This window comes from Eublepharis macularius, chromosome 10, assembly GCF_028583425.1.
Source record: "Eublepharis macularius isolate TG4126 chromosome 10, MPM_Emac_v1.0, whole genome shotgun sequence".
Taxonomy (NCBI): Eukaryota; Metazoa; Chordata; class Lepidosauria; order Squamata; family Eublepharidae; genus Eublepharis; species Eublepharis macularius.
The window spans coordinates 31,428,490-31,441,128 of NC_072799.1; the positions used below are offsets into that span (position 1 = coordinate 31,428,490).

At 41.2% G+C, this 12,639-nt stretch overlaps 1 protein-coding gene across 2 annotated transcripts in view; it reads right to left on the reverse strand.

Moving 5' to 3' along the window:
• LEF1 (lymphoid enhancer binding factor 1) overlaps positions 1 to 12,124 on the reverse strand; it is a 122,093-nt gene extending 109,969 nt beyond the window's left edge. For both annotated transcript variants that reach the window (XM_054990545.1, XM_054990546.1), the window contains exons 1-4: positions 11,637 to 12,124; positions 10,629 to 10,860; positions 7,904 to 7,967; positions 6,162 to 6,292 (exon numbers count right to left, since the gene is read on the reverse strand). In XM_054990545.1, the coding sequence (XP_054846520.1) occupies positions 6,162 to 6,292; positions 7,904 to 7,967; positions 10,629 to 10,841 (408 nt within the window). In that variant the 5' untranslated portion in view covers positions 10,842 to 10,860; positions 11,637 to 12,124. The remainder of the gene's footprint in view (positions 1 to 6,161; positions 6,293 to 7,903; positions 7,968 to 10,628; positions 10,861 to 11,636) is intronic.
• Positions 12,125 to 12,639: the final 515 nt, after the last annotated feature.

Genomic DNA, 12,639 nt, shown 5'->3' on the forward strand with positions numbered 1-12,639 from the left:
CATTATAATCCTCTTGTTTTTGTTTCCGCAAGAACAAAAAGAAAGGGCTATATTCGCAGAAGAGGAATACGCATGCACATTTTTTTAACTTGTCAAAATCATTCCTATTTTATAAGATCAATATATCAAATAAATATACTAAATAATATACTAGAAGTTCTCAAAAAATGAGAATTATTCTGGTCCTTCACTGCCTGCTTTTCACCACTTTGAGTTGAGGAGAAGGAAATATCACACACAAAGATGAATTGACCCAACAAGCGTGTCTTCCAGCCAGAAAAGTGGGCTGTTCCCAAAGACCTTCATCTCAGAACAAGTTACTGAGCTCAGCACCTCTCCTTTCTGTGAATCAGGCAAGTCTTTGCCTGTGGGCCACAGAAGCAGCTGCCCAGGGTCCCATGCTGGCATTGGACTGCCCACACCTCCATGCGGGGGGAAAACCCACCGTGCACCGTCATTCACACCTACCCAGTTTGGAGCTTGGAATCTGCACTTGCAGCAACAGCCACTCTTCTAGGGTGTTTGGGGCAGCCAGTGCTCCACTTAGGGTTCGGGCAGCTGTTTCCGACAACATCTCCCACCTGCCTGGCTGCCCCTTGCTTGGCCCCAACTCAACCTTTTGCCCACAGCCCCAGAATCACTAAGACTGCCCTGCTGCCAATTACACTATCCCAAAAGGTTCCCGCCATTCTCTGTAAGTGGAAGTGGATCCCGCTTTCTGCTTATTTGTTCTCTACACTGCACTCTCTTAATGCATATGAGTGCATGTAAGGAGTGATAAGAAAAAGAGGCACAAGCTAATGTGCTTGTAGGGACAAGAAGCAATTTTTCCTGCATCCCTGGCTCCATGATTTCAAGAAATGAGAAAAAGGGAGATTTCCTGTACAAAATACTATGTGTTTAACCCCCAACTGAGTTTACATTTGCTACACGAGTATTAGTATTATTAGTATTAGTATTAAATATGAAAGACCTTTGAAAAAAATCATAGACCCAAAATATTTGGACATCATTAAAACTGAAAACTGTTAAAGCTATAAGACAGGAAGTCTGTTTCAATGCTAGTAATAAATAACTGCATCTACCTAAGTCAAAACTGGAGTTTATTTCCACATGCACTTTCTCAGTACTAGAACATAGGAAGGGAATTCTTTTATTGTTGCTACAATATTTTTTGTTCAGTTTAATTAGTCAAACTGGGAACCTAACCCAAGATGCTTCCAAGCAAAGCAAAACAGACATTTTTAACTGCTGAACACACATATATAATACTGTATAAACTGTGCTCAAATCAAATCAACTGTACTACAACATACATCAAAACTGTCCATTAATATACATATTTCTGTCCTTAAAATTTTTTAAGCAGGGGCCAGTGGGACTGAAGTATGAAATTACCCTATGAGAGAGAATGATCATGCTTTAAACATTTTAGCATTTGATAATGACCAATTTCTGTGCATACGAAAATCTCATACAAGCAATTGAGAATCTTTGTTAAATACATAACTGGTATTCATCAAAATTGAACAAGAATATGATAAAGGCTAAAAATTTGTTCCTGCCTAAGGTATTGTGAGTCAGAACTTAGTTCACCAGATGCATTTTGTGATTTCTGCCTCTCAAATGCTTATGCTGGGATAAGTTATGCTGGATGCTTGGTTTAATTTTGCTGCGAGAGATCAACATGGCTATTCCTCTGGAACCGGGTATTCATCATATCCCCTGCATAGGAATGTCAGGTTGTTCAGCAACAGGAAGGAGAATCCACTGCCCTAAGGTGGATAAAATTCTCTCTTAACACCTTTGGGAAACAGATGTAGTCAATAAGCTTTGTTATGCTAATATGGAGTTCCACACATACTTACTATGAAGAAAATCTGGGAAAGGTCAGCTCCACACATTGCACAAGAACTGCCTGCCTGCCTGCCTGCCTGCCAAGATATCACTATAGGTACAATGGTTTCTATTTAAAATGAGTCCAATTTACTTCTGTCCAGAAGAATATACAGAGAACAGTGTATCAGTAATCAGCTACCACCCTCCCAATGCTACATGGATTCCTCCTGAGGGTCACAATGCTACGCTAGTTTATTACACAGAATGCTTTCATGTCATAAAACAGAAGTCCAATGGCATCTTAAAGACTAATGTGGCTCATCATCTATGATGGGCCACTACTTAATCTATTCTAGTTCTTCACACCTGATTGAGGGCATCGGGTCTCTCTCTGCTGCCCTCTTCTCCCTCCCCTTCTTTTACTTTCCTGATCAACATGGTGAAAATGATTTTCTCATCATTGCATCTAAGGATGTGAGCTCTGATTTATGAAAGCTCATGCTGAAGTAAATGTTGTTACTAGTCTTTAAGGCACCACCAGGCTTGTGTTTCATTTTGCTGCAACAGACTAAGATGGCTACCCCCCTGTTTTCATCATCATGCCCAAGTTGAATAATCAGTAAACCACATCACTGACAATGCAATCTCAGCAGAGCAAAAATGAATGTAAAAAAAAATCATAATCAGAGGCCAACAAGGAATAGGCCGTTGTCATTAACAAGTTGGATTATGTACAGGAGACTGGGAGACAATTCTATAACACATTTTATATGCCATTAATATCAGACCTCCAGAGAAGAACACTAGAAAGAGCTAAATAATCTATAGGAACTATATGGATACACATCAGGAACCTTCTTCCACCACCACCCAAAATACAGTAGGGAACCCTATTGTAGGAATCTGCAGCTATATGGACTCTATCCTCAGATCTTATGCTATGAACACCCACAGTTGCTTGACAACTGAAACATCACTTGCAAAGACATTTGACACCCAAAACAGGAATATTATATATTACAGCACACATAGCTACCAAATTTTGTCGCTTTGTCCTTTTGGTAATTACTTCAGATTTAGCAACATTTTGAACCTTCAGGTTATCATTAAAGTCACTTATACCCACATGGCTATGCAGAACACAACCATATTCATGGCTGACTGGAACACCATCAGCCCAACTACAGGCCACGCAGGATAGTAATACTTGTCTCACAGACCTCAGATGGCAGGCCTTTCTTTGCGTATAGACAACTCCCCTAATCTAAAAGAGCTTTTTACCAACCAAGAACCATAGACATAACAAACCGTGCTCAAACCAAGACATCAACTTTGTCCTTTATATATACAGGGAATTCTATTATAGAACATGAGCCCAAAATGGCATATCTGAACAATGCCCTTCTGTTCTCTGCAAATGAGACACTAAGAATAAATGGACACAAATATGGCAATAAAGACCACAATATTCAGAAACAGGAGAAAATGTCATTCTCCCAGGACATTATTTCTGATCCAAAAGTCACAATTCTTCAGCAAAAGAATATCAATGGAAGACTCCAAAGCATGAAAAAGTTGAATTGGGATTTATTCAGTGTTTCACATGACTTTCCTTCCCAGGTTGATCTGAGACATAGGATTTTTATCACACTATAACAGTCACAATTTCAACAAAACCTGTGACCCTCTGCCCATTATAGGTGTGAGTAGTTGTAGTATTTCTTCCCAATTAGATTTGAACTTTACAGTACATCTCACGGTGTACTTCCTCCTTTTCTTGACCCCCCCCCCCCCGGCTACATAAAAACAAATTAAAAGTGAGGAAGAAGTGGGCTCTAGTTCACTAAAGCTTATGCTGGAACAAAATTGTATTAATCTTTAAGGTGCTATAAGGCTCCTGCTTTTTAATCTAACATTAGAGAATCAAAAGGTGGTAGAGAAACCCTCATTAAAAGCAATAGTGCGAAAGGAGGAACTATACATTACTTTGGCAAATGTGTATCCCTGGATCCACTTTTGCCAAAGAAACATAAATACAAGGATAAAAAATATAACTGTAGTGAATTTTTTAAAAAACTTGTTGGTGGAAAGGAGCTTAACTGCCAACCCTGCTAAATAAATGAGCTCCAGCCATGTCTGTTTCTGGTTGCAGAACAAGAAGTGGAGCGGGGGGTGGGGGGGGAGAGGTAAATACAGGTTAGAGTGGGTGGGGCAATGTGCTGGTCAGAATTAAGCAATAACTTTCATAGTTCCCCCCCTTCAAGTGCCCTACCGATGTCAGTATTTATAAAATCACTGTTTTTCTAACCCATGAGCTACGGGGAAGCTGAGCAAGAATAAACCTCTTTAAATGTTGAGATTTCTAACACAGTGCCTTCATAACCACACACACAGCACAAACTTTGTAGCCTTGTGGTTAAAGTCAGAAAACCAAACGAGTGTAAATAGGACAGAAAATAAAAATGCAGTAGTGTTCCAAAAGCCATTATAAATTCTTCCCTTTTTATGACCAGCGTCCTTCAAATATTCAAGAATGCCAAAGCACACCATTTTATCCATTATTTCCCTTTTCATTTAAATCACATTTTAAATAATTTTTTATTGTATATCAATTTATGATTTCAGAAAAATAAAAAGTCAGTTCCCAGCTTCAGATTACTATCTTCAATTGGAGAACATTCCTCAAATGTTAGCTATGAAACATGTGTGTATTTGCTGGTGATAGAGATATATACATTATCACTTTCTCCATTGTCACTTTCAATTAGAGGCTTAGAACACCAAGAAACATTGGCTTGCCCAGTATGATTCTGTCAACATAAATCTATTAATAGAGTTATTCACTAAATTCCTCTCTACAATCACATTATTCAAGTTTCTCAACTAAAACTAATTCCAGTCGCAAATGCCAGGCACACCTAGCTAAAGCAATTACTAAACTGCAGATTAAGCAAATGACAAACATGAGAAAATGCTCAACCAAGAAATAAGTTTAACAGAATGTTGGACTTCAGCTGTTTCACATACTTAAATCAGTTTGAATTAAGAATTTACAACTTTAACATGCCAGTGTCACATCAGAAAGCAAAATATAATGTATAAACAGGTAGATGTACAGAAAATCACTGCGAAGCCAATCAGCCCATCTGACTCAAAGTCAGTGGTATTTTAAGTTAAATTCACATACTGTATGGAAAACAGTAGCACTATTTCAATGACCAAGAAGTAAGTTCTCAAACATAAGACCATTTCAAACATTGTGCAGTAGCAAAGCATGCTTGCCATCAGCTTTGCAAATGTCACAGAGGTCCAACCATTTTCAACTTGCCCCTAAACATGCCTGCAAAAAACATGGACTGAAAACAAGTTTATCAAGTTCATATTTTCAAGTGTATTGGGGAATCTTACATTTACACCTTTAAAAAGTAATGTTCAATTTGGGCAAAACAGGTTTAGGATTCTTACAATGCAATCAGGGCATAAAGCCATGTTCTTTACTTTACAGCACTTACATCACGTATTACTAAGTTACAAAGCAATCACCTAAATATGAGAACATTCACGAGGCCCTCATTCCAAGATAGTCTTCCACTTCAACACATTCAAGTTATTTAAGTAAGGGCGGGGGGAATCCCTACAATTTTCATATATATTAATACCCAACACACAGAGAAATAAGATCAAGATCATTTAGGACTCTTGAGAAGTCAACACAGATTGGAAGACTACAAGCTTCATTTACACTATTCTAATGCACCTAGGTCTTTAAAATCACTTCCCATTCATAACATTGCTTAAATTCTTTAAGTTAAAAATGGAGGCAATGCTCTGCTGTGCTCAGAGGAAGCAAAAAGTCTAAAGAATTTGCTTGCTGGTAACTAGATTTTCACACAAATATATTTAAGATAGTGATTAGGATTATACCTCTGCCTCTTTAATGCAGCAACAATATCCACTACAAGGAGCTTGACCTCTTTTGGCAACTGTTTACATCTCCTTAAGGAGATCCCACTTTTTGGAGATTCACCCCCTTAAATCACACCTGCCATTAAAATCATGCCAAAGAACTGTTCCATATGATTCAGAATTGCTTCTGGTTCAAGCCTTTTGCTCTGTTGTAGGGTATTCAGAATTCCCAGAAAGCTTTTACGCAGTTAGAAATTAGCTTGAACTGCAGGAATGCGCTGTCAGTACCTTAATTAGAGGTGAGCATTCCTCTCAAATCCTGCCAAAACCCAAGGCTTGTTAATCTGTAAACAAAGCTTGTCTTTCCCCCAATTTTTTTCCTCTTTCAGTATGGATACATAAATCAAGGAACTTACTGTTCTAGCGATGGGTGGAGAAAGAGATCCATTGGACATGTATGGATCATTATTCATATTTGGCATCATAATATACCCAGAATAACTGGAATAAGGTCCTTTACTGTATAAACCGCCATCTGTGTGTTTGCCTGTGAAAAGCAGAAGGTATTTATTAAACTGCTACATAAGTTTCTAATGCATAAGAAATTCCTGAAATGACTAATATTTAAATTTGGAGGATGGGGAATATTTGCTATCTGTATTTGTCACTTTAAAGTTCTTAGATGGACTTAAAATTCTTAAAGGATAGTATTAAAACAGGTAAACAATTATTAATTTATTTACTTAAATGTACAGGCCACTCTTTTCCCCAGAAACTCAAAATCTATTTTGCAATTTAACATGTTCTTCAATACTTGATTCTGGCATAAAATCTTGATATGTAATGAAACTTTCATAATGGTCATTTTACTGACAGCCATCATTAATGTATCAAATAATTTACCTCCACACCTAAAAATCAGAAGTTATTTGGAAAGCATGGCCGGAATGTTCAGGTCTCTCAGGAAAAGACAGAATACCTCAACTGTTTTTGTTTTCATCTTCCTTCTGGTAATCTGTATACATGCAGCATGAACAAGTTCATTCTGGTCATGCCAGTTAGATGCAATTAAGAGGAAAAAAATCAACCCAGGTTAGTATACAACAACACCCTGCTGCGAGTGGTGGGCCTATTGAATACAGGAGACTCTATTTTAAATCCGTTTAATATCTAATTTAAATAATAATGGCTATTTTGAAAGTACCCTAACTGAAGAGCTGAGTTTTACACTGTCTTCATGTTACAATTGAAAAAAGGTAACCTAACCCTTCATTCCCATTGTTGAGTAATTCTCAACCAACAGAAAACATTTCATTTCGAAAAATCTAAACTGATATGTTCCACATTAACAACTGCTTCACCAAGGTCACTGAAAAAAATCTCATCCTTAATTTTGGTGTAGTGGTTAAGAGTGCAGGAATCTAATCTGTCTGGAGAACTGGGTTTGATTCCCCACTCCTCCGCTTGAAGCCAGCTGGATGACCTTGAGTCAGTCACAGCTTCTAGGAGCTCTCTCAGCCCCACCTACCTTACAGGGTGTTTTGTAATGGGGATAATAATGACCTACTTTGTAAACCGCTCTGAGTGGGCGTTAAGTTGTCCTGAAGAGCGGCATATAAATCAAATGTTGTTGTTATATTTTTCAATGAGGTTGGATAGGCAGTGTTATTATTAATAATAATAACAACAACAACAACACTGCCTATCCAACCTCATTGAAAAATCTCATCTACTGAAATGATTTAAGGGACATACAAAACATTTGTACAATTGGTAGTTTGTATAATCAATGTGCTGTTTGAGTGATACCTCCAACACCATGTTTTGAGACAAGGGAGGCCTTAGTGAAATGGCTTCTTCCAAAGAGAGAAGTGAGTTGTGGAAGTATTCTTATGTTATAGTGACATAAGAGAAGGGACACACTCACAGGGAGCATGTCCAAATAAGAATAAAATATCAAATGGCCAATATTCAAATGGATCAAGTACATAAATAATATGCACAACTGTTTTATGCCAGAATGCCAAGTGTGCTATTATAATCTGTGCATTTAACATGGAAAAAACAGAACCTATCTAGTCCTTTGTATCTATACTTAACAGCATTATAGTTCATTCTCCATAACATTGAAATTGCAGCAAGTAATTATCAACCTCACCTTCTTCAGGATGGTCTCTGCCCTTGTCATGGTAGGATTCCTGAGCCTGGCCTTGCCTGGATACCTAGCCAAAAAAAAATTATGACGTATCATTACCATTCAATTTTACTTATTTCATACCTTAAGTTTTTCCATAATAAAAACAGATAACATACTAAATACAGCAGAAGCACTTTAAACATTTTGGAGGTTTTTCCTCTCAAGGATGGGTGGAAGGTGCTGTGATTTTTTTTTTTGATTTTGCAAAACTTCCCTGGTGTGTATTCCACCATCTGCAGACTTCTCAAAACAAGACTTCCTCTCCTTCTGCTCCCCATTGATTCCCCCCAGTTTTATTCAAGGGGTGAGCAGACTGTTAAGAACAACGTAAAGAACAAAGGGGGGATCTGCAGTAAGAGGAGGAAACTAGTGGAAGCTGCCACCCTGTCTTCCACCTCTTCTGTTAAAGGAACTGTGTAGTTGAACACATGTGATGCCATGTGATTTCAACAAAACAAGAATGGCATTTGCTAAAACTGTTATTTTTATACACACATGTTTAAACATTTTAATGAAAAATGGCATTGCGTACTATCCAAACTTCAAAAAAAGTTCTACTTTAACTTGTTTTTGCCTAACAGTTTACGTTAATCCTTTAAAGAGTTTATGACTAATGCTCTGACCTTGCTGATTTTAACCCAAGAGATTTCATGGCTACTCTAGACTAATGCTATTATACGATCCTGTGATTCATACAAACCTGCCTTTTCCTGGGCCATGAAAACTGATTTAGGGAGGAAAGACCTCTTATACTATATTCCACAAGAAAAAAAATGCCACGCATTACAGCATTTATATATCAAGGACAAGAAGTTAAAAAGTATTAGCCAACGGCAGTACACTAATATGCATTCATTAATAATAGACATGTTTAGCAAATTACTAGCTCCTTATTACATACGTTTCACTCTTTACTTCCTACATTTCATGACACTTTGACAACTGTTTTCTCTTCAAAATCTCAACTATATATCTCCAGAGCAATACTCACTACATGCAGATAAAATGGTTTAGAAAAGTTCATGTTAAAATAAGAATTTGCTAATCTCCAAAAAGTGCCCCTTTTTCATTCTTTTGACAAGGTGCAACCTAGAAACACCCAGATCTGTGAAAACAGAAAACCCAAATCTAAGCTCCAGATGTTTAATGAACAATTCAAATACAGGCACATTTGCAGTCAAATCCTGTAGAACATTAGCATCCTATTGAATGCGATATGACTTTCTCAAGGCTACCCCAAACTGAAGCCTTGTTTACCAATACCAGTGATTTTTAGTGGTACTTTCCTCAGAGACTATGCACTGGGTATGGTATTACTAATAACAGCCATCTTGTCTACTTGACCAAAACTTTAGGACCTTCATCAAATTAACAGATATAGCAACAAACAGGCCCCCTCCCCATATAACAAGCAGTTTCTAGTTCTAATGATCAAGCCCCTGGACTACGGGAGCCTAAAATTGCTCATGTTCCCCAGTTCATTCCCCACCCCCCAACTAACCAAAGCTGACTTGCAAGTTTTGTAAATGCATGAATCAGCTCATACTGCAGATATTTCTTTTGGCAACAAGGAAGTCTGCCTGCCCTAAAGCTAATTTGGCTTCTATAGCAAACCTACTTGAAGACTGGCTTTAAAAGTTGTATCCTAACAAAAGACCCTCCTCTGGAGGATGCTTTCCCCAGCATTTTTTCCTGGTGCCCTGATTCAACACCCTCCTCACATTATTCTTCCCTCTGGAGTTAGGGAGCTCCTGCAGATACCCCCGTGTGTCCCTGTGTACTCTGTTCTTTGCTCATTGCGCACATCCAAGCAAGGGCACCTCCTAGAGCAACCTTGATAATATTTAGGATAGGGCACCAAAGAAATTTTAATCTTGGAGGACGTTGGCGGTTTACATTTCAGCCTTGATAGCAAATGCACGAGAAACAAGAGCCACGCTTGAATCGCCAGCAGAATATTTCAAACTTGGGGAGGATAAGAGGAAGATGAAAGCATCGGACCAACAATACAACCGCTGCTCTTCAACTCCGGTGCGTGCCTGCCTCTTCTGGCTCCCCCCGCCCCCCTTTCAAATGAAAAGGAGTAGAAAGCTGCCGCGAGCAGCGTGCCAAACTCCACTCCCTTCCTCCTCTCCAAGCCAAGCGCTGCTACTCATTCATGGGGAACTGAGGAGTATCGGCTTTCAAAGCGCCGTGGTCAAAACAGTATCCCACTTGGCGGCTTACAGTTTCCCGTTTTCCACGCTGCATACACCCTTCCTCCACTTTGCCTGACATTTCTTTCGGCGGCACTTGAAACAAAAATCCGTAAAGATTTTTTTTTAAAAGAGAGCATTCAAAAGCCAGCTCATTTATGGCCTCCAAATATTAAAACCGCCCACTCGACTGCAAGAGATCCAGGAAAGTTACTAACGGCAAATCTGATCGACTGTTTAAGATAAGGGGGCTACACAGCCACGAGGAAGCACAAGAGATTTTCCGCCCCTTCATCTTTCCCAGAAGCCCACCCAGAGAGTGGAACCGGCCTCTTCTCTGGACAGAACTTTATTGCACCGGTGCGCCCTGCTGACTCTGGGGCTGTCGCTAATTCCACAAGTTTGTTCCACTCCATCAGCTGTTGCCTTCGCACAAACTCACGCCAAAAACCTCTCTCTCTCTCCCCTCCCCTCGCTGCCAGTTCCCTTACCTCGTGCCCATTGCTGTTGGGGATGGTTTCCGACTCGTTCACCAGCGAAGACTTGATGTCGGCCAAGTCTCCTTCTTCCTCCGGGTGGCTGATCTCCGCGAAGATCTTCTCCTTCTGGGGGTCACCTTCGTCTTTGAAAGGGATCATCTCGTCGGTGGCACAAAGCTCCGGATCCCCCCCGCCGCCTCCTCCGGCCCCCGAGAGCTGAGGCATGGTCGTTGCTCGTTCGAGGCTGCTCCACCCCGAGGGGAAAAAAATAAAGGAGGGCGGACAGGAAGAAAGAGAGGAATAACAGGAATGATTGAAGTTAAAAGTCTTTTACAATCAGCTCGCTTTACTCTCAGCCCCCGCACCTCCCGTCCCGAACACGCTGCCCTCCTTCCTGCTCTGTCCCATGCAGATTCAGACACCTGGGACAAGGGAGAGGGGAAAGCGGCCAGCAGTGCAATCCTAAACAGAGTTAATCCAGTTGAAGCCCATTTATTTCTATGAGTGTAGCCGGGAGTGACTCAATTTAGCAAAGCACTGCAAGTCTATCTTGGGTTCTTTTTTTAAGGCGGAAAGAAACGGAACGTCCGCTCTGCCCCCCCCCCCCCCTTTCCCGGTTTTTGTTGTGTCTGTAGCAGCAGAAGACAGGAAAGCCTGGGCAAGTTTTGCGTCTCTTCCAGTTTTGTTTTGTCTCCTCTTTTTTCAGAGACTGCTGGTTTCCTCGTCAGTTCTTCTTTGCCCCCCCCCCCCTCAGTAGCTCTCTTTTGGTAAAGCGCAGCCAATATTAAAGAAAAAAAGCAAAACTTTTACAAGAGACGAGGGGTTCAGCCGGAGAACCTCCGCTTCTACTACTCCTGGAAACCGGGAGTGGGAGTGTTTGGCTGGAGGTTTTCGAAGAGGTTTCCCGTTGCAGACCTCGGCGATGGAAGCAAAATACCAGAGCGACACCTCACCGGGGGGTGTGGGGTGGGAGAGAAAGGGGTGTTGTGGGCGGAAGAAAGGAAAGGCGCGCACACACACCAGGGCTTTGCCTTTGTCCCTTGCCAGGAGTTTTCTTCTTGGCTTTCCTCCGCTCTTCTCGGTCTCCGCGACTCTCTCCAAGAAGGGAAAGCAATATTTACAAACGGTATAGAAAAATCCTTCAGGGGGGGAGGAGGAGGAGAAAAAAATAAGTTCTTGTGTGACAGGAGAAAAGTGACTTCGAAAAGAAACCCGAAGTTCGTTCCCCGAAGACTGTTGCCAAGCTGGCTTCCACCAACCGGGCAGCCCACTCCGTTCGCCTTCACCTCTCAAGCGCAGCAGCTGCTCTCCTCTTCATCCAGTTAGCGCGGCATTGCAGTCCACACAGGTGCGCCAGCACCGATCAGGCGCCTCCTGCAGTTTTGCCTGCCTTGTGAGGGACCGAAATTCTCTCTTGTGTGGGGATTGGGCGCCCACGCTCCAGAGAGGAGAGGCTGCAGCGGCTCTTGAACCGCTGGCGCAGTTTGGCTGAGCTTAGCGCGCAGGCTGAGTGAAGTGGAGAGCCTGTGTGTGTGTGTGTACGCCTCTCTCTCTCTTCCCCTCTCCCTCACACCAGTAATGTAACTTTAACATCCCCTCCACCCACTCCTCCTCCCCCACCTTGTGCTCTCGCTAGCTGGCTTGAAAGGGTGGAGGCGGGGGAAGAAGATGAAAGAGAAGCCGCTGCTCTGACTGACAGCGCATTGAGAGATGCTCTTGAGAGAGGGAGAGAAAAGGAAATGGATCCATGCCGAGGAGAAGGGGAGGAAAAACAACCCAAACCCGGCTTAAAGAGTAAATGAGGATGGCTTGCGTGGGGAAAACCTGGGCGCAAGGATAGCACATAAAGCTGAGAAAGGGGAGTGAAGTTAAAACAAGACCCCCCTCTCTTGCAGGTCCCACCCAAGGGAAAGGTATATGTCAGAGTCATAAAGTAGGAGAGACTGGATATGTGCAGCAAAAATAAATGAAAAAGTCAGAAAATAGGTCAAAAATGTCATTTTTACCCTCCCTGCTCAAGAAA